The sequence below is a fragment of the Callithrix jacchus genome, chromosome 14 (assembly GCF_049354715.1).
Source record: "Callithrix jacchus isolate 240 chromosome 14, calJac240_pri, whole genome shotgun sequence".
Classification (NCBI taxonomy): domain Eukaryota; kingdom Metazoa; phylum Chordata; class Mammalia; order Primates; family Cebidae; genus Callithrix; species Callithrix jacchus.
The window spans coordinates 68165276-68187803 of NC_133515.1; the positions used below are offsets into that span (position 1 = coordinate 68165276).

General features: G+C 38.4%; 2 protein-coding genes across 8 annotated transcripts in view; one reads left to right on the plus strand and one right to left on the minus strand.

Annotated features, from left to right (window-relative positions):
• PIGF (phosphatidylinositol glycan anchor biosynthesis class F) overlaps positions 1-6774 on the plus strand; it is a 36626-nt gene extending 29852 nt beyond the window's left edge. For all 4 annotated transcript variants that reach the window (XM_002757795.4, XM_035272640.2, XM_035272642.2 and 1 more), the window contains one exon: positions 6468-6774. In XM_002757795.4, the coding sequence (XP_002757841.2) occupies positions 6468-6581 (114 nt within the window). In that variant the 3' untranslated portion in view covers positions 6582-6774. The remainder of the gene's footprint in view (positions 1-6467) is intronic.
• Positions 1-22528, minus strand: part of RHOQ (ras homolog family member Q) — a 58213-nt gene that overhangs the window by 12560 nt on the left and 23125 nt on the right. Inside the window, exons 4-7 of one of the 4 annotated variants that reach the window (XM_078349412.1) lie at positions 11443-11607; positions 11039-11134; positions 7939-8039; positions 7478-7688 (exon numbers count right to left, since the gene is read on the minus strand). In XM_078349412.1, coding sequence (XP_078205538.1) covers positions 7589-7688; positions 7939-8039; positions 11039-11134; positions 11443-11607 — 462 coding nt within the window. In that variant the 3' untranslated portion in view covers positions 7478-7588. Of the gene's footprint in view, positions 1-4971; positions 7118-7477; positions 7689-7938; positions 8040-11038; positions 11135-11442; positions 11608-22528 lie in introns of those variants that run through there. The other 3 variants (XM_054244999.2, XM_002757794.7, XM_054245000.2) reach the window with 3 other exon arrangements.

Here is a 22528-nt window from a genome sequence, read left to right on the forward strand (position 1 = left end):
CTGAGAAAGAAATAGTTTCATGACTATATTTTTAGCCTTCCAAAAAAATGCAAATTCCATTGAGTTCTCTTATATTAGAGAATATGTTAATTGTCTCAGTTTGTTTATTTTTTTCTGCCCAGCAGTCTTTCGGTTGGTAGGGTGGACTGTTAATTTATCTATTTCTCTGGTATTTAGTTATACCGATTTAGGGTATGTGGATTTCACATAATTTTCAATCCTGTCTGACATTTCAGATGACAGTAGAAAGAAAACATAGCATTTGTAGATCTCTCCATGTACCCTGCATGGGGCTTGGCACTGTCATATGAATAACTTCATCCTGACAACCGTAGTGCAAGGTAGATTTCATTCCCATTTTATACACTAGCAAGTCAAAGTGAGAGGGGAGGAGTACAGACCTTGCTTAGCATTACTCAGCGGGGAAGAGGAAGATTTAAGATTCACATGACAGCCCCAATGCACCATGATTCTTTTCATTGCTGGAGATTAAAACATAGCTTTTCTTTTTAAAAAATGGTCATACCTTAGGTCTCTTTGGAATAGCTTAAGTAGTTATTATATTGCATTTCTTTCCCCACATTACTTCCATTAAATGCCTTGACCACTCTGGTGGTATCTGTATTTTAGGCCATAATTTATTTGTGGGATAATATTTAAAGCTAATATGCAATTCTTTTGTCCCTAACAAATCCACACATACCTTTAATCTATGGACCTTCAGTGCTACAATCTTTAAAAAGATTTGAACCAAATAAGCCTCTTCTAGGATACTTATTTCTTACAAAGGTAAAAAGCAAAATTGATACAAAGCATTTTAAATAACTGAATTTGGAGTTTTGAATTTTAGACACCTGAGATTGTCTTTGAAACAATTTAAAATTGTTTTAAAATATTTGTACTTACTCCCATCAGACACCAGATAAATGAGGCATTGTTGTATTTAAAAATCTTTGGGTTTTCTTTTTTTTTCTCCAGTTTTACCAGGTTAAAAACTTAATACTTGTGAAATATGTGTATTCATTTCCTGAAGTCACAGATGCCACAGATAATTATAAGCTGAAACTAGAAATCATAGGATTATAACTACATGGATTACTCCAAAATGCTGGAGGGAGATTAAAACTAAGATTATGGATTTGACTGATTGAAGAGCTGTATGTCTTAATGTTAATTGGCATTTCCATGACCAAAGGGATTATATTGTGTTTTAGACCAAAATAAAATATTCACTTATATGAATATAGTTTATATGATTCAAGCATGAGAAAAAAGTGTTAACACTTAACTGGCATAAAATAATTTTACATTTAAAAGGTGTGTTCATTGTAGGGTAATGATGTTGATAATGCTCTGCTTATAGGACTTCCACATGAGAGAGAATAATGCTGGCCAAGTTAACTCGTTTGCCTGAGTTGTGACCAGGACCTTTAAGTGTCATTTTGACAAGAATTCCAGACCAGAAACTATACACCCCTCCACAAATTAACTAAAATAGTATTCTCAGTCACAGGAGAGTGTATACATGGATCAGTGCAGTTTTTAACTAGAGAAATGTATCCCAATGAGTAGGTTCATTTGTGCATATATTCCTGCATCAGACAATAGCATTTACTTTGGGAATATATGGAAAAACATACTGTTCAAGGCCAATTTTGGAGAATATAAATGATTATTTATAACCAGTAGGTCAGCAGGCTTTGAAAGGTGTACTCTCTGTCATGCAAATGCAAATTTGTGATAAGCACAGTCAACAAGACAGACAGACTGAAAAGTAGCTCATGAGATTGAGAATGAGCTGCCTGGGTTTTATTTTCCTTTTTTTCTGGAGAGAGAGACAGTAATCATAATGGTTGTGAGTTGTTCTAAATGTCTCTAGGTGTTCTGACTTGCAGATAGGTCAGTTTCTCCATATTATCTGTGACAGAGTAAATCTCCCCCAAAATTATAAGTAACTTTATTTATTTGGAACACATATTTATTTTATTTTTATTTAGGAATACACATTTTTAAGAATTTATATTAAAATATACCCCAAATTAAATAATCTAATCTTGGTTTGCACCTTTAACTGCTGGATTAAGGTAGGGCCTCAACAAATAGTTTCGAACAAGTGAAGTAATTCATATGAGGCTGTAAAAATTAAAAATGCCTAGAGATGACTAGTTAAAAACCACTATGTGTACTTATTTTGCTTAAAATTTATGAAAAATGACAGCTAGCAGCAGGGAATCATTCCTCCTTCTGAGGTGAAGCTACAGATGGCCAACGTAATGCCAGTATGTTGTACAGCTCTTGAGTTTGCTCTTGTAACAGACATTCCATGTGAAGAACAGCATGTATTAAAGATGATTGCTTTGCAAGGGTAAGGGAATAGTTCCTACCACACAGTATAACATTACTCATGAACTATTTGTTCTAAACTGCCCGTTCTACTTACTACCCTTCTACTTATTACGGTTATTACAGTTCTACTTATTACTTGTCTGTGACCAAAGAAGTACTTAGTGTTCATGTAAGTTTAATTTTTTCAAGTTACAACATGTAATATACAGAATACCAGTACATGGTACTTTTATGACCAATTTTAAGAGATTACTTTAGCCCTGCATTTTAAGTATAGTAGGTACTTCTGTCCCTGGTTTGTAAATTGGGAAACTGAGGCTCATATGTTAAAATGAGCTCGTCAAGGTCACTTAACATCTGCTGTACCACTAGATTTTTTTTCTTATTGGTAATTGAGTTGTAATATATTTGATTATACAGCATAAGTTGTTTCTTCTATTTACTGGCTAAAAAAATTTTGTAAAAAACTTGTCATTTTGGTGGCAAACACGTGTCAATGACTTCCTTTACATGAATGTGTTTGTTCTAAGTTTTCTATTTTCTTTAAACAAAATAAGATAATTATATAAAGCCATCCCAGATTACCATAAGTTGGAGAAATCTTTATAGCGATGAAGCTGAATTATCTGTTTAATAGGTACCATTAAAAAATTATATTTGTGGCATGAAGAATTTTGAATAGAAACATTTCTGTATGTGAGATAAGGAAATAGTTTTAAAGGAAAATCTTAGGATCTAATTATGAAAATACATGATTAAGCTAGGATTGACAAGTGAATTCTGTTGCCATAGTGTAGTTTTAAAATTTTTATAAAAATCAGAAGAAATTTAGTAAGAAATTGCTTGGGGAATAGTTCTTAGTGGGCAGCCTCCCTCCTTTTGTTTTTCCCTATTTTGATCTTAAAAAATAATGAAAACTGCCCTGAGATAAAGAAATTCTCTTTTAAAAAATGACAGTGTTAAAATTAAGAAATGCTTATTTCAGGAAAGCCAAGCAGATAAAAACTCTTTTAAGTACAAAGCCTGACCCATCATTAACAGTCCTCAAAGCCAGTCCAACATTTTAATTTGCTGATGGCATGGACTTCTTGATTTATGTAACATGAATACCCAAGTGTTCCAAGCCATAACCCTTCATTAGACAAAATTTTTTAACCAACATTTCATTTTTGGCATTCTGTTGGAGGTGAGGTTTGGCAGCTGTTTAAAGAATGTGTGTGGTGGTATGTATGTGTTTGAGAATAAAGAGCCATACTGAAATTACAAAATGATTAAAATACAATTTAGTAACCCAAATTGGAATCTAGCTGTGATTCATGAGGGATTACTATTCTCCCTATACTTTAAGAGTAAGCATTTTTTTTTTTTAACAGAGTATAGGGACTCATACTTTGCCAATGATTAGTAGACTCTCAGCCTAGAGAAACAAAGGAAAGAGTATTATCCCAAATGTTTACATAGGATAGTAAATGAAAACTACTAAGGTAAAAAGTTCAGTGCTTTCCGTAGGTAGTAAACTATGCATAGTATTTTATTTGTAACCCCATGTGTTAGGAAGGGACACTGTAAATGTAACAATCATTTAAAAGCAACAACCAACACACTGGTATTTAATTTGGTATTTTAAATAGTTAAAAATCAAATGGAAACAGTGTCTGAAGTAACTAAGATAATTCATAACAAAACCCATGAATCCAAACTCTACTTATTGTAAATAGAATTCACTATGAGCTAACCTAAAATGTACCTATGGAGATAAAACAAGGGTGTAAGCAAAGTATTATATAAGATTTCAGGTAGCCCCTAAATTTATTTTTAAGAACTTTAGAACTAATTTTCTATATGCAAAAAATGATTAACTACAAATTTCTTTTAAGTTCATTCACATATGGCCTTATTTGAGGAAATGTATTTGTATTCACTAGCAAAATTTATGCCAATAAAATATTTTTGAAGCATTTTATTTCCCACCTATTTTACTAGTTTGAAATAGTCATTTCAGTGATTAGTCTGAATTTCTATTGAAACCTAAGCTTTTAATGAAGACATGCTTCTGAAAATAAGGCAATTTTTCTATAGGCTGCTTATGAATAGAACACAAATCTTTGGTTTTTAGTTAAAGTGGCAGGAAGGATTTTTGTAAAAAGAAATACTAAAGAACCAAAGCAATTAAAAAGCTCTTGATAAGCAATGGAGAACTCCAAACCCCATCAAGGTCAGTAGAGTACTTAAGGCACCTCAGGTTCAGATGAGACAGTCATCTTTGCTTAGAGTTCTGATAATCTATATACATGACTTTTACCATCTTGAGAATGTGAAACTGAAAAGGTAATGTCCAACAATGATTATTGTGAATAAGAAAGAAGAGAATCCTGAGAGTTGATAAATGGGAGAGACGTTGGAGATCTCTGTTCTACCTCCCATATGTTTAATGAGGAAACGAATGCTCAGTCGAGAAATAGGTGACACCAGTTTGCGTTGACAAATTCCTAATCCATTTCTGTTAGAGCAGGACAAATTCTAGACTTTAACTTTGAATGGCTAGTAAACCAAGTGTGAAGGGTTTCAGAGAGATGTACTTGACCCCCTCCCCCCAAAAAATCGTCATAAATCCCCAAAGGCAAGTTAGAAATGTATAACAGTTTACTGTTGTAATTCTTTTATACCATGTGTTGGACAACTTAGCTAATATGTTAATTGATTTATACAATTCCTTTCAATTTTATCTAAAAATAGCAGACCAAAATTAAATAAGAAAGTTACATAAGATTCCATTTGAGCATACATAAGGCCATGATACTTAATGTGAACCACCATTTCTTGAAAGAAAGAAGACATCCAAATGTCCGATTCTGAGAGAAAGTTCCTGACCAGTCATCCAGTAGACTCTCTCCACTCTTCAATGGGAAGGTGATGCTTATATTTTTAAAAATCTCTACAAAGCTCACATACAACAAGACAGTACATCCTAGATTTGTGACTGATATGAGCATTTAAGGCTGTCATTTTCAAGTATAAAAGTTTAGTGTTCCATTACCCAATCTGTGCGATAGGCATAGCTGTAAGCCCAAGTTATGTGAATTAACAGAAGTCCACCAAAGACATTTAAAAAATCATAATTTAGGCAACAGCAAGTTTAAATGTAGGAAAGTCTAGAAAAAAATGTATAGATGAGATTGTTTCTCTAAACTGCTAGGTTCACAATGAAGCTTTGTCTAACACCATTATCTTATGCATGGCATTTTCAATAAGGCAGATCCACAGCAGACCAAACAAGGAAGCTGAATTAGGTAATAGAACTAGCAATTAAGATGGTTCACCTCTAACACAGTTCTATGGCCTGTTCCCCCAGAGAAAGATTAGAAGTGGCTCCAGTGTACCAAATAAGCTTCACAGAAGAACATGGAAAATTTTCTCCAACTTTTTTTTTAAGCAGAGCCTTTCACTTAGGGACTAACACATGCACTGCTTGCAGATGAAATAAATCAACATTAATTACCTCACTTAAGCAGAGTGAGGCTGGAGAAAATGGGTCTCTGGAAGCTGGTATTGTGTTTAACTTACATTCTAGGTGTGTATATAAGTTGTCATTCTATAACTTCTGCTGTGGTTCCAACATCTATATCTCAAAGGTGGAAGCAGCTGCTCTGTTATAATTTTAATGTAACATGCTTGGATTCTAGGTCTTTCCTCCTTAACACAACTTAAAGTTTCTTGTGGTTTGGTCAGCATACACACTTCTCATTTCATTTGATGTACACAGCCAATGTGGGAATTTAAAAAAGAAATTACCAACTAGTTCAGAGAGCTAAATTGAGTCCAGCATTATGGCAAAGTCTGACCCAGAATTTTAATTTGTAATTTTAGCATGTGTCTCATGCACTTTGGGGAACATCAAACTAAATCTACAATTGCCGGAAGCCTTGTTACAGTTTAACGCACATTAACTAAAATGTGTACATTTTTAGTGTTCATGATAAATGCAATTATGACCTTATTACACTTTTGGCATTCTTTAAGAAAGCACAGTAAGCTTTAATATAGAAATATTTAGGTTACACTTGTGCTCAAGTAATAATAAAACATTTGTTCTTTTTTGATCTCATACATTCTCTCCTCAGGTATGGCCCATCTCCTGTACGCTTGGAGCGACCTTTGGCTACGTGGCTGGCCTTGTTATTTCACCACTCTGGATATACTGGAATAGAAAGCAACTTACATACAAGAACAATTAACTGGAGCAAAGGGAGATATTTCTTTGTGCAGATTCCGTAAGGGCTGTGCAGAAATGTGTATGGTCAAAGCCAAGCAGTTCCATTTACAGCACTGTTTTTTATGTAGTTACAACATGATGTGATTGTAGCTTTTTAAACTATGAAACCCCTGAGAGATTGTACCTTCTAGTCGAAATAAAGTATTTATAATAGATTGTGGCTTCAGATGCTGTTACTGCTTTTAGACTTTTAAGGAACATTCTTAATAAACTTTATAGAATTCTAAGGACAGGTTTTGTTTTCTTTCAAGTTTTGAACTGCTTCATTAGCTATAAAAGGTCTGGGTAGCATTTCATATGCTTTCTGAGAGAAATAGTTTCCTTGGCCACTGAAGATGTTTCTCATGTAATTAAACAACAGTTTATACATCTTGATCCTATTCTTTTTTTTACAGTGTGTTTCTTTGGAGTTAAAATGGCTATGATAGCCTCATCAAAAACAGTCTTCAATCCCTTCTGGGTTAAAGCTGAACATTCCACATAGCAGCATGCTCCTATCTGGGAGGGAGAAAAAAAAATCACAAATATATAAAATCATGTTTATATAACTGGCAAGACATAAATACATCATTATAAAGAAAAGTGTAAAATACAGCTATGCAAAAAGAATATATTCATCATCTATGTTCATGATCCCCCAGAGGGGATTTTAAAATACTAGTATATGTCCTTCCAGACTTTCTATTAAAAATTATTTCATTCATCATTTATTTCCTGGGTATCTACTATATGCCAAGCACTGTTTAGGTCCTGGGGATAGGTCAATGAACTGAACAAAAGAGCAGAGTCCCTGCTGTGTGGCACCCACATGTGCTGACATCTGGGCAAGAGGCATGCCAGAGGGAAGACAGAGCAGATGGTGGCAAACGCTGTGGGGAAAAGCAGAATGAGGGAGGTGGGGAGTGCTGACAGTGGTAGTGGTGGTCGAGGGAAGCTTCTCAATGGGGAAGTTTGAGCAGTGAGGGATACCTAGGGGAAGAGCTCCAGGCAGGTAGATCCTGATGCAGAAGCATGCCTGGAGAAGTCAAGGAACAGTATCACACTGAGGAAGTGAAACTTGAGCAGAGACCTGAAAAGAGTGAAAAAATGAATGATGGCTATAGGGAAGAACATTCCAAGCAGAGGGAGCAGCAAAAAATACAGAGGTTCTCAAGTAGAACTTGGAACAGCAAGGAGACCAGCAGGCCTTGGGAACAATGAGTAAGGCAGAGAGGGAATGGGGACTTGTAGGCCACAGTGTGGACTCTGGCCTTTAGTCTGAGCTGGGAACCCACTGGAGGATTCTGAGCAGAGATTGGGCCTACATTTTTAAGACTTACCCTGGCTGCTGTGTTGAGAACAGATGATCATGGGGCATAGACAGAAGCAGAAAGGTGAGTTGGGAGCTATTCCAGTAAAGCAGGTCAGAGATGGAGGAGGCCTGAATCAGGTGACAGAGGAAAATGTAGAAAAAAGTGTCTGGATTCTGGATATATTCTGAAGGTATGTTGTGCTGAAGAGCTAGACGTGTGGTATATGAGAAAGAGCAAGGTCAAGTATGACTTCAGGGCTTTTTTTTTGAGACAGAGTTTCACTCTTGTTGCCCAGGCTGGAGTGCAATGGCAAGATCTCGGCTCACTGCAACGGCAAGATCTCGACTCACTGCAACGGCAAGATCTCAGCTCACTGCAACCTCTGCCTCCTGGGTTCAAGCGATTCTCCTGCCTCAGCCTCCCGAGTAGCTGGGATTACAGGCATGTACCACCACGCCCGGCTAATTTTGCATTTTTAGTAGAGATGGAGTTTCTCCATGTTGGTCACGCTGGTCTCAAACTCCTGACCTAAGTTATCCACCTCCTTGGCCTCCCAAAGTTTTGGGATTACAGGTGTGAGCCACCGCATCCAGCTGAAGGCTTTTGACCTGAGTAACTGGTCAAAAGGGAGGACAGGCTTGGAGGGTAAAATTAGGAATCATATTTTAGACATGTTAATTTTGAGATACTCAGCCACCTAGATGGACTTGTTGAGTAAACAGCTGAATAACCAAATTGAGAGTTTAGGAAAGAGGTCCAGGCTGGAGATGGAAATCTAGGAATCTACAGTTGCAGACTGTTCAAGCCGCACAACTGACAGAAGATCATTTAGGCCTAGGAGGTGTGACTGTAGAAGAAACCACATCCATGAAGCTCAGTGCTCATCCGTGGGGCCCTCCAACCAGGGACCAAGGAGATGAAGAGATGGAGCAGAGGCCAATGAGAGGGGAGAAAAACCAAGAGAGGCCAAGTGAAGAAAGTTTCAAGAAGGATGCAACTGTGCCAAATGCTGATGGGTCTAGAAACGGGATCATACTGTTTTGCAACTACTTTATTCCCTTTAACTACATAATAAATGTGAACAGATATTTTAGTGTCAAGTTTACTAGAGGCAGGGAATTTTTGCCATTATAAACAAGTCAGCATCTTTGTAGCTATCTCTTTAAGCACATCCCTAATAATTTATTAAATATTATAAATGGACAAAGTATAATTGTATATATTTATGAGGTCCAAGGCAATGTTTTCTATAAACATACACAAGTGAAATGATTAAATCAACCTAATTAACATATCTGTCACCTCAAATATTTATCATTTTGTGTGGTGAGAACATTTAAAATTTATTTTTTTAGCAATTTTGAAATATGTAGTCCCCCATTATTTTTTTTTCTTTTCTTTCTCTCTCTCTCTCTTTTTTTTTTTCTTGAGACAGGATCTCACTCTGTCATCCAGGCTGAAGTGCAATGACACTATCTTGGCTCACTGCAATCTCCACCTCCTGGGCTCAAGCGATCCTCTTGCCACCATGACCAGTTAATTTTTTTTTTGGTAGAGTAGAGATGGGGTTTCGCCATGTTGCCCAGGCTGGTCTCAAATTCTTGGGCTCAAATGATCCTCCCACCTTGGCCTTCCAATGCTGGGATTACAGGTGTGAGCCACTCTACCCAGCACCACCATTATTAACTGTAGTTACCATGCTATGCAGTATATCTCAAAAAACATATTCATCCTGTCTAAACACTGTACCCTTTGAGCAACATCCTAATGATTTGCTTAGGATAAATTCTTATATATGGAATTGCTTGATCAAAACTGTCCATGATTTTAAGGATTTTGCATATTGTCAAGATTATTTTGATTCAATGACCAATAGTACAACAGAGTGTCCGATTTACTACACCCTTGGAACAAGGGGTATTATAATTAATTTCTCATTTTTTGCCAATTTTGTAGGTGCAAATTGAGCTTATATTTGACTACTAATAAGCTTGAACATATTTCCTATCTTCAATGGCAATCTGCACTTTAGAGTGAATTTTTCATTGTTAGTCCATTTTTCTATTGGGATCTGTGTCTTCTGATTAATTCATATGCAAGGGGTTCCTGTATACTGAGGATGTTAACCCATTTGTCTGTCATCCCTCTCAGGTTATATGACTTCGTTTTATTTCTGCCATCTGATGTGGTATTAAGTTTTTATGCAGTTAAATCAATTATTTTCATTTATGCCTTTTATCTTTATGACATTTAGAAATTCCTTCTCTCCCCAAGATTACAAAATTGAATGCATGGCATTTCTGAGGTGATTTGTTAGTAAAGCCATTTATCTTTTGCTTTAGGAAAAACTGTCCTCCAGGAAGTTTTCTTGCTTTCTTTTGCTTCCTGATAGTACATTTTAAAAGACCATATATAGTTTCTGTTTGTTTCCACAAAAGTCATATTGCAATCACAACATTTAAAAAACAGAATCCAATACTGCTAAGGCCAAATGGGAAAGAAGTAAACCTAGCGTTGCGGCAAGAAGGAAGTTAAGCTACTGCTGTCATATGTATTTTTAGAACTTTAGTACTTTCTATCCTTTTTTCATAAAAAGATTGGAGAAGTTTCAATACATTCCTTTTCAAACCTAGTCATCATTTTTTGGTTTTAAACACAAATTTAAACTGCTATCCTATGTGGCTCCATTACCTAACTCAGTGAGTCAAGACACCTGATTTGGCACACTGCACATGGTTAAGTCATGAAGAAGAGCTGAAAGTAGTGACCCATATTTCTGATGCTTTTTTCTATATGTGACTTTTTAGGAAAATATCGTTGGCTATGTAGCACAGGTATAAGAGCCTATGCCCTGGAGTCAGGCTCTGGATTGAAACCCAACTTTGCCATTTACTACCTGCAGGGTCTTGAGCTAATTACCTAACATCTCTAAGCCTCCACTCTCTCTTGTTTATAATGGGGGAAACAGACCTACCTCACTGAATTCATGCAAGGATTAAATGAGATAATGCATGTAAAGCACTCAGCACAGTGCCTGGCATACAATAAATGCACAATAAGTGTTAGCTTCTATTGTTATCTTAGCTTCTTTTACGTTCATGCTTAAATTCTCTAAGTGTTCCATTACCTCTTTTGCTAGTTTCTGTCCTTGTTCCACACATATAGGTTTTTCTTTCATATCATTCAGTCTTGCTAAAGTTTTGGGGTCATCTCGGAGATCAATCTAATTAAGAAAGGTCAATAATGTCCCATAATATTACAAATCTTTAAAGAAAAATCAAAGCATGTAATCCCACTTAATCCCCACATACTAAAAAAAGATTAAACAAAAGAACTTAGTTTTTAAAACCCAGGAATACAATTACTTTCTTTTGGTACAATTTTTTCCAAAAATATGATAGAACTCATTAACTAGCAGCCAAGATTAAACACTTACATCATTTGCTCAACCTTGGGACCATTTGTCTGAGAGCAACCCTTAATATAGTCAAAGAGCTTATTCTAAAATGCAGAAAATCAAACCGGACATACCTGAGTTCCTATTAATAAAAAGGGTACATTTGGTGCGTATTCCTTAAGTTCCGGTACCCACTCCTCTTTCACATTTTGAAATGAGGCTGGATTTACCACCGAGAAGCATATAAGGAAGACGTCGGTCATTGGGTAAGATAAAGGCCTCAGACGGTCATAGTCTTCCTAAAGAATGAAGAAAAGCCTCATTATGTGTCTACATTTCTATAGTTTACTAATAATATCTACATTAGATTACATGGTCGAAGACGCAAATTCAGGAGTACTCCACTAGTGGAATGTATGGCACTCTACATAAAATCAGATAACTCTGTTTTTGTTCTTCCTTGTGAAGTTCTGAACACCCACGAGGTAAAAAAAAAATATGACAATATCGTTAACAATGACAATGAAAACTTCAGAAAAATACACTGTAATCACTAATGTTGTCACTAAAAACATTTTTAACTAAAACGTTTGCACAAAGAATTGAATATAGCTAGATGTTACCTAAGTATTATAATTCATAACAACCAATACACACTGAATATTTTGTGTCAGGCACTACTCTAAATGCTTTCTCATGGATTACTTATTTAATCCTTGTAACAACAATAGGACACAAGGACCCTTAATCCTGACTTTCATTTGAGTAAACTGAAGCACAGAAATTAAATTACTTGTATAAGGATGTACAGCCAGTAAGTTAAGAAGCTGAGATTCGAATCCTGGAGTTTTCACTCCAGAATCTATACTCTTAATCACTATACAGTTTCACTGAGACCTTCAAGCTTTGCTTTCCTTGTTTCTATAGTTGTAGTACTTGTGTGTATATAAAAATTTAAAGAGAAACATATATAGTAAACCCACCAAAATCCTCCTTTACTCTCCAATTTCCATTCCTCTGCCTAATATTTTCATGTTGATTCTTCCAGTTCTTTTTCTATGCATGAATACACCAATCACTGTACATCTTCCTGCCTCTGCGCAGACCGTGAAATCACGCAGTCCTTGTTGTTCTGCGCCTTCTTTGTCTTGGACATCTTTCTAAATCAGAGTATGTTGGACTCCCATATCATCTTACACTGTTGCTTCAAGTGCACAGAGCAGCTATACTCCTGATGGTTATTTTAGTCTATCACAAAAGGCAGTGAGTATCCTTTTTTGCATAGACTATTTTATGTGACACAAAATTCTACTTATTTACATTCTCGAGAGTGAATAGAGTCCAGATTCCATTTTTGGCATAGCTAGACTCTCATCTGGTTTCAAAGAAACTTTATTTTTAGCCTGGGCCACCTCCCCTTTAAACGACTTGCTTCACTACAGAACTACACAAATGTGGAACTAAGGGAATATTAAAAACATCATCTTCTACTTGGAGTTTCAGTAGTCGTATTTCCCTCATGGAACAATTTTCCTTTCATGTAATTTTCTGACATTTTTCTTAATATAATTTTCAACTCAAGCATGCTTGACTCAAACGCTTGACTGGTGGGTAACCCTTTTGTTTTTCTGTGATGCCTTTGAAGGGCACACCTATAATCTGCAGCTGTGGGCATTAAAAGCTTTCTCAGGTATTGGCTATCACAGGACGCAAGGGGAAATGCCACCCTCAATCTTCAGCAACTTTTATTTTTTAAAGTGGAAGCCTCTAAATGGCTTTAACTAAAGTCGTGCTCTGGTGCTGGTGTTAAGAAATTCGTAATGAAGAAATCAAGTAGGGTGGTTATGAAACACGTCACACGCAGTTATTAGAGGAAGACTACTCTTGGAAATGTAACGTTTTAAAATCAGCTGCGTTAAACAGCATGATCGGGTGCCTTACCTGTACTTTCTGTGCCCTACTGCCTGTTTCAAACTGCAAGTCCATAAAAGAAAAAAAAAAAGAAACAGTATTTCATCTTAGCATTCCACCCAGCAACTCCACACTTCTGAGCCAACCTGCAGTTGGCATGGCCGGGAAATGGGGTGTTCTCATTAAAAAGCACTCCTCATCCATCTTTAGATTGCCAATTTTCACAGAAATAGGAATGGGAATACTATCCCACAGGATTATGAGGAATAAATGAAATAATGCAACTAAAGCACTCCACATAGCACCTGGCACATCAAAGAACTCTCAATGCTTAAACATAAACCCTTTATCCCATGGGAAACTGATTCTCTTACTCTGCAAATACATGCAGGGTCCGTGAGTCCCACACTCTCCCCAGCTTTGCAGCTCCCTCCAACCACAGCGAAGAAACTTCTTTACTAAGAAATAAAATTTTCTACAACTGGCATCAAAACACACAAAACTCAGGTATCTTGAGACAGTACAATTTTCAGATGAATAATAGAGAATGATATATTGTTACTGCTAATTAGTCACTTAGCCTTAAGACATTTAAAATGCAACAAAGATTTATATTTAAGAAAGCCAAATGAGAGATTTTCATGGAAATTTTACTTTTCAAGCAAGTTTACCTCCTCAGGGAAACAGAAGTGTGCGCTCTTTCTCTAGTGGGAGATGTCAAGAAATAAAAACTAATTGAATACTATGTTCTCTAGAGATGCTTAACAGTATTAATCCAAATATTTTACAGGAGGTAAATATATTGTACAGATCCCTTTCATAACCACAGTGAATCCTGACTTTCCTTTGGGAGAGACATGTGGGCACAACGGATGGCAATTAGACCAATCATTTCTAGATATTTCTTAAATTGCAGATTTTGTTTGAATAATTAAAATGTGAAGAACTGGGGTTATTAATAAAAAAAACACGTATGTTTAGACCTTCTTGAAAAGAAATGTTACTTCTTAAGTCCCAATTATCTAAAATGAACTCCTTCTGCCGTCATCTCTAGCTAAATAACTGGCAGTTAGTAGCCAGGGGCAGTGGCTCATGCCTGTAATTCCAGCACTTTGGGAGGCTGAGGCGGGTGGATCACCTGAGGTCAGGAGTTCAAGACCAGCCTGGCCAATATGGTGAAACCCCATCTCTACTGAAAATACAAAATTAGCTGGGTATGGTGGCACGTGCCTGTAATCCCAGTTATTCGGGAGGCTAAGGCAGGAGAATCACTTGAACCCAGGAGGTGGAGGTTGCAGTGAGCAGAGATTGTGCCACTATACTCCAGCCTGGGCAACAGAGCTAGACTTTGTCTCAAAAAAACCAAAATTGGCAGTTAGTACAAGAATGAGACCTTTCTGCTTCTATCCAGCTAAGTAATTAGAAGTCTAATAATAGATAGCAAATTTGGAAAATAAATGATCCCTTGTGCACACTGTACCCTGCACTATCTAAAATGGTTTATATCTACCACACAGTATCCTGAGTGAATGTAATATGAAATGTGGGATTTGGGAGTGAGTGAGTCGAAGTGTGCAGAATCTTTCATCTCGAGCCATGTATTTTAAATTTGAGAACACAAAGAAAGTCAAATGTAGAGCAACTGCCCTTACTTTTAAAAGATCAACTTATCAGAGTCAGAACTCACCACCAACTCTCCTAATTAGTGTCCTCCTAATTAACAAACCAATTATATTTTAGTTCTAATTTTAAAATGTAGGTATTTAAACATTTCAGCATGGTAACTAGAACATTCTCAGGAGTAGAGAAAAGTCTATTAAAGACAATTGTTCAACATCAAAACAATGAAAAAACTGGTGAGTTCAGTCAACATGGCTGTTGGAATCTGCAGGGCAGACTTTTTAGCTTCTTACCACTTAGCTAAATACCAGAAGTATCAAGTTTTTTAAGTGTGTTCTGGTAGCTTAGTGATTAGGCTCTCCCTTATTGAAGAGTCCTTGATAAGTGATAATGACAACCGTATTTACCTTTAAAAATACCATACATGGCCAGGTGCGGTTGCTCACACCTGTAATCTTAGCACTTTGGGAGGCCAAGGTGGGCAGATTGCTTCAGTCCAGGAGTTCAAGACCAGCCTTGCCAATGTGGTGAAACCCTGTCTCTACTAAAAATACAAACAATAGCTGGGAATGGTGGCATGCGCCTGTAGTCCCAGCTACTCAGAAGGCTGAAGTGGGAGGATCTGCAGGTGAAGAGGTTGAGCCTGCAGTGAGCCATGAACATGCCTGGGTGACAGAGTGAGACCCTGTCTCAAAAAAAAAAAAAAAAGAAAAAAGAAATCACACACCACCATCTGACAAAAATCTACAACAAAAAACTGAAGAAATGTGCTCTGAGATGAAACAAAAGATCTTCTGATGCCACAGAGAAATGCAGCCAGTGGCCATCAGCTGGAGATCCCTTTGTGTGTAGCTCAGCCAGGAGTACCCATGAGGCCCTCTGCACCGTTCTTTGTCCCCTTCATGGGGACCTGGGTGTTCCCTCCTACCTTAGTGGTCTCTGTTTAAAAACACACGTTTTTAGGATATGTATGTCTATTTTTAAATACATATCTAAAACACATTTTCAATAAAACCACTCACATTAGACAATTTACCCTGTGCCATGCTTTGTTAGCTGGTATGCTATCATGTGTTATTTAAAAGCAAACAGCAAAGTTATTAAGACCACAGCCCTCTGGAGCTTGCCGAATTCAAGCAAGTTGGAAATTCAAGATACAAACATAAAAAGACTGTCATATACAACAATGGGAAGGACAAAAGTATAAGCTGGAGCAGATGAATATAGAAATACTTAATTTAAGAAACATTACTAAACACCTACTATGTGCCCATAACAGGGCTAACTGCAATAAAGGAGGAAGGATGAGATTTAGATAACATCTATTTGTAAAACACCTTGTAAACATTTACAAAGCTCTCTCATTAAGTATCTGTATGTTAAAAATAAGGCAATGCAGTATTTCATTTTCTGTTCTTGTGTCAGTTTGCTGAGAATGATGTTCTCCAGATTCATCCATGTCCCTACAAAGGACACGAACTCATCATTTTTGATTGCTGCATAATATTCCATGGTATATTCTCACTCATAGGTGGGTGATGAACAATGAGAACACATGGACACAGGGAAGGGAGCACTACACATTGGGATCTATTAGGGGAGGGACAGCAGGGGGGCGAGCTGGGGAGGGATAGCATGAGGAGAAATGCCAAATGTGGGTGAAGGGGAGGAAGGCAGCAAAACACAGTGCCACGTGTGTACCTATGCAACTATCTTGCGTGTTCTGCACATGTACCCCCAAACCTAAAATGCAATAAAAAAAAGAAATTTTAAGAAGCACATTAAAAAAAATAATAAGGCAATGACCTCAAATGAGCAGTAGTACCTGCAGGGTGCCTGTGCAGCCCTTGAACGCCTTGCAGGTCCCAAAGCCACAGCCTCGAAGAGGAAACTGCGGCAGGTATGGGAACATGCATAGGGTTAGCACCCAAGAGGAACAATTCTGATAGGTGAGGAGATACACAGAAACACATAATGACTTTAGCTCTTAGGAAGTTCACAGTAAGGTGGACAAGATGTATGCGAATGTGGTATTTCAAGTTAGAATGTGGTAAATATAAAAAGTAGTAATGAGGGAACACTAAGAAAAGACTTCTCAGAAGAGGCACTTGAATTGGTCCTTACAGAGTTGAGAGAACTTATGCATGGCCAACGTGCTAGCAATGTGACTTTGGTCCAGTCCCTTATTCCTTAAGGCCTTAGTTTCTCTGTCTGTAAAATGGGAGACTGTCAGTGACAAATGCTTTGAAGACCATAAAAACTATAGGAATATATTACAATCCCAAATAATGCAGGATAGCACTTTGATGTAGGAAATAATCATTTACCAAATCTAGAGTTTTCCTCGGTAACAACCTAGAATGAGAAACCACCTAGAATGCGGGGTAACAGATAAGCCCCACCCTTCGAAAATCTAAAACAGCTTCTGACTACTTGAAGAGAAATAAGAAACCTATGACAACTAAGTAAGAATATCCCTGAAAAGTGGCAGCTTTGGGATACATGTGGTAGCAACTCTCTGTCACTCCCAAGGCACAGGGTAGTAATCTTCATCCACATCTGTTTCTAGTGAGAAGCCCAAATAGGCATCAGGCGTGGTTCTTCAAACCCTCCACCCTACAATGGGTGCTACACAGGAGCCCAGGGGACACGTGTCATGAAACTAGCTTCTGAGAATGAGAGCTGTTTTGTCATCATCTAACTTCTATGTCACAATGTATCTCTGGTGATGCTTGGCCACAGCAGTCCACAAAACCTCATTTCTGTTGTGTAGTCATTTTGTCACTTTTGAGTTTGTTTTATATTTAACTTTGTGGAATGAAAGCATCAGATTTACCTCCTTAAAAATAATTCTGTTTTTCAAGGAAGCTGGGTAGGGTCCCTTTTGAAAACATTTTGGTAAGTTTGGTTCAAAACTCACCACTGATGAGTACTGAATTTGCCTACCACCTCCTACTACCTCCCAGCACTCTAGGACTAAAGAAAATTTGGGAAAGAAAAAGTTTCTTTTAGGTGCTATACATTCCTAAGAGGTCACTGTTTTTCAAAAACTTTGCAAACGTGGTGTTTTCTTTTCTTTTTTAATTTTCAGTTCAGTTGTGAAATATTTATATGTCACTGGCCTGACTGGCACTTAGTAAAAGAATTCTTGAAATTAAAGGTTTAGCTTCTTACTTTTAGCTACTGTCATCTTGATATATTTTGCTTTATAAGAAGTCAGCCTCCTAATTAATTTACCAATTATTTAGGAGCTAGGGAACCAGAACTTGGGCTTTTTTTCCATTGCTACTTTCCTTCTGGCCACCTGACTGATCGTAACTCCTGTTTAGGTTAGCTGGAGGAAAGGGAGAGAAAATTTACATCTGGTGGAGCAGAAAGAAACCAGCTAGAGGATGAACTGCCACTTCCTTATCCCTAAAAGCAGGGCACTGAACTAGGAGATCGCCACGTCACGTGATGAAAAACGCTCAAACTAACACTCTTTATCCTTGTGAGCAGCCCTAGTCGCAGATTTAATGTGGGAAGAGGTTCACACTACTGGATAAAAATCAAGTTTTAGGATTCCATTTTATCTAAGCTGACCACCACACGGCAGAGGATCAAGCCTTAGCTAAATATGGCCCTCAGGCAAGCTTCATTTCCCCATTTGTGAAGGGAGAGTAAATATAGCATACACATGTTAAGATAAATGAGAGAGCTGGTCAAGTGTTTTGAGCTCTTCGGCAGACAAGCCTGACTTTCCAAAAAAAGACAAACCACAACTTTGGAGCCAGTGCTATTTCTTCTGTGCATGGTGAGGTGACTTCCCCAGTTGTAAAGGATTTAGAGCTGAAATTCCATATTGTCTGGAGCTATAATTACAAGTCTCTTTCACTAAAACAGAGGTCAGCTGGGCTAAAGCATGCAGAAAGAAGGTAAATGTCTGGCCACATTTCCATATGGCATACTCCTTTCCTAACTTTTTGGCACGAACTTCATGCTGATAGAATATTCACTCATTCACTCCACAAATATCTGGCAAGTAGGTGCTGAGCACTGTGTAGAGAGGAGTAAACACAGCACAGACCCTGCCCTCCTGCCGTGTAGAGTACAGCAGAGGAGCAGTCTGCACGCAGGGCTGTGAGCTAGGACAGTACCACCCTATGTCTGGGGGGCATTTTAGACATTTGGGAGGTGCTTTCAATTGCCAAAATGAATGGGGAAACTCTGCCACCAGGGTGGGAGCCATGGTGCTACATGACCTGCGTGAGGGAAACCAGCCCCCAGCCCTGCATGACTAGTGAGTGAACTGCTAGACAGTCATAAATCTGAAAAAACTCTTGTGGGAAAACAGCCTGTGGCATAGCAAGTGTGACACCATCTTGAAGTAAAAATGCCACAATGACCAATCTTTGATGCCTACGATTCAAGGTGTTCTGGAGCACAGATAAGCCCTCATAACCTCCCCAGTAGTCATGAGTTTCTAAAGGAAGTCTGAGAAATGATGAACTTCCTGTGTCTTACCCTCAAAGCCTGCTGTATAAAGGATACTTTCTGGAGGTTGGTTGTGAGACTCCACCATCTCCTGGCCTACCTAGACATCATTTCTAACATCTGTTTCTAAGTCTCTGTGAAATATTTGTTTCTGAGAAACTGGATTTGTCAGCCTCCTTCTTCAGCCTCTCAGCTCCCTCGGCCTTTGAGGGTACAGAGACCTGCCATGAAACACCTTTTATAATTGCATGAATCTAGGACCCGACTCTACTGCATATATTAAAAATAAAGTTTTATGGAATAACTTCAATGCATTTTTAAAGCATTTTTTTTTCTTTTCTTTTTTTGAGCAGGGTTTCAGGCTGTCACCCAGGCTGGAGTGCAGGGGCGTGATCAAAGATTGCTACAGCCTTGGCCTCCTGGGCTGTAGCAATCTACTACAGGTGTGTGCCACCATGCCAAGCTAGTCAGAAATGATTTTTATTTATTTTATTTTGTAGAGACGGGGTTTTGCTCTTTGCCTGGGCTAGTATCAAACTCCTGGGCTCAAGCAATTACCCTACATCAGCCCCTTAAAATGTTGGGATTACAGACATGCACCATGACTCTCAGACTTTAATGAATTTTCTAGAAGGTAATTTCAGTCCACATTGAAGGAAAAAGACTTTGTCTTGTTTGAAACATCACAGAAAGCTGGGCGCAATGGCTCATGCCTTTAACTACTGCACTGTGGGAGGCTGAGACAGGTGGATTGCTTGAGTCCAGGAGTTTAAGACCAGTGTGGGCAATATGGCAAAACCCCATCTATACAAAATACAAAAATGAGCCAGGTGTGGTGGTGTGCGCCTATAGTTCTAAGCTACTGGGGAGACTGAGGTGGGAAGATCACTTGAGCCTGAGAGACTGAAGCTGAAGTGAGCTGAGATCATGCCACTGTACTCCAGCCTGGGTGACAGAGTAAGATCCTGTCTCAAAGAAAAAAAAAGAAGGAAAGAAATAAGAAAAAAAAGAAACATCACAGGAGTTACTTACCATCACGGAAAATCACATGCCACTAGCAATATTGCTCTTAGTACCTAAATTACCAATAAAACACAGGTATGTCTGCCAATATTTACAGCTGTTGCATTCATGGTCATTTTACCCTAATAGGTGCAGGCCTGATTACTTACTTCATTATGATTTCTGGAATATTTGGCCCCGGGAGTTTAGGAATTTAACACTGAAATAAATAGTTTTATGATGAATTACTTTCCTTTTATTTCTTTTTTATATCACTGCCAGGATGTCATACTGATTTAAAATTACATGTATAGGGAGGTTATGTTATCTACAGATTTCATTTGAGGATAAGTAAAAAGGAAATATTTGTTATAAAAATGGGAGATGGGTCTGATAAAATTGAGGTGTCAAGTTAGGCATTTAACAAATTGGGATAAAAATGACTATAAATGCAAATTGGGGCAGGTGCTATGAAGGAAAAGAGCCAGGTTCTGGGAGAGAGAATAACCAGGAAGATGAGTTTCAGTCTAGGCAGGCAAGAAAGACCTCTCTGCAGGGGTGACATCGAACCTGAGACCTCAGGGGCTGCTTAAGGAGCAGACACAAGACAGTATATACCAAAGTCCCAAGGCAGAAAAGCCCTGACATACTGAAGAGCATAAGAAAGGCCAGGGTGACAGGTGGGGTTGGAGAGGGAGCCAGCTTGGACCACGAGAGCCCACCTGCAATGGAAAGTCATTAAAATGTGAGCCCCATCCCGCAAAATCACAAAATTTGAAAAAGACAATCCCGACTACTTCAAGGAGAATGAATAGGAGGCAGGCAGGAGTGTAAGGGGAGAGGTTATTATAGTAAATCAACTGGGAGAAGATAGAGGCTTAGACTAAGGGGAAGCAGTTGACAACTAGAGAAATGGTGGACTCTAGATGTATTCTGGGATGATAAGCTAGATGTGGAGCTAAAGAATGATTCCATTTCTGGCTTATGCAGGTTGGATGAATGGCTTCTTTTAGATAGATGAGGAACACTGAGGGTGGAAAAGCACCATAGGGAGAGAACTCAAGAGGACAGTTCGGGATGTGTAAAGCTTGAGATGTCAAGCAGGTGGCCAGAGGAGCTCCCTGCCTGAATTCCAGAACTAGCTTGTTAGTACATACCTCCTTTTAGCTAAACCAAAGCATCTCAAATTCAACATTTCTGAACTAAATTCATTTCTTCCCAGTCAAAACTGCAACTCCTTCTGTGTTCACCATCTCACTAAAAGATATCACCACTCAACCAGGCTATAGGAGCCGGAAACCTGGATATTCTCAGGATCAACCCCTAACACAAACACACACACCAAAGCAGTCACCTGCTCAGCGAGTCTCACTGTTCCTTCTCTCTCTCCAAATTTCTTCACCTGGGAGCTCCTACTTGTCTTCTAGGCTTGAGTCTGGGAATTACTTTGTCCAGCAGATCTTCTCTGAACCCCCAATTCAGCTTAAGTGCCCCATGCTCCAAACTTCTGTAGCACTAGGAGCTTCTCCTGTCATCCGTTTTTTTACCCTGTAATACAATTGCCTCTTTTCTGATGTGCATCTTCCCCAGGACTCCCTGAGGGCAGGGGACTATTGTTCAAGGCCTGGCTTATGGTAGCAGCTTATTACATTCCTGCTGTATGAATGAGGGTAGCTCATGGGAAAGTGAAGTGAGAAAGGTCAGCTGCCATCACAATGCAGACAGCTTGCACAGTGCTAGCTGCATCTCCTTCACCAGCTGCAAAGCTTGTGGATCAAATACCTGCATTCTCTCCAGTAACAGGTTAATTTCTCAGGCTGCTGACATCACTTTCAGCCAGAAATCAAACTGTCTTCTGTGAGCATTTTTCTGTGGTACACCAATGGGTCCAACCCACCTCCCTGAATACTGTCAGTTCTTAATAGGGGAACCTTAGACTGAGTGATGCTTTAAGCATTTCTGCTGCTGCTTTTCACCACAACTTTTCTGCATTGTCTTGACATTTGTTTTATCTAGGTATAGAGGATACGGTTGACGGTCTATGCAGCATTCTTCTCCTACTTCCTTCTTCTTTCCAAAACCCTGATTCACTTCAGGACCCACCACCCCTTCTCTACTCAAACACATGCCCCTGGCAACCCTGGCCCCATACTTAGCTAAATCTAGAGTCCCTGGTTTGATTCAGCCAATCATTGAGTTTCATTCCCCACTCCA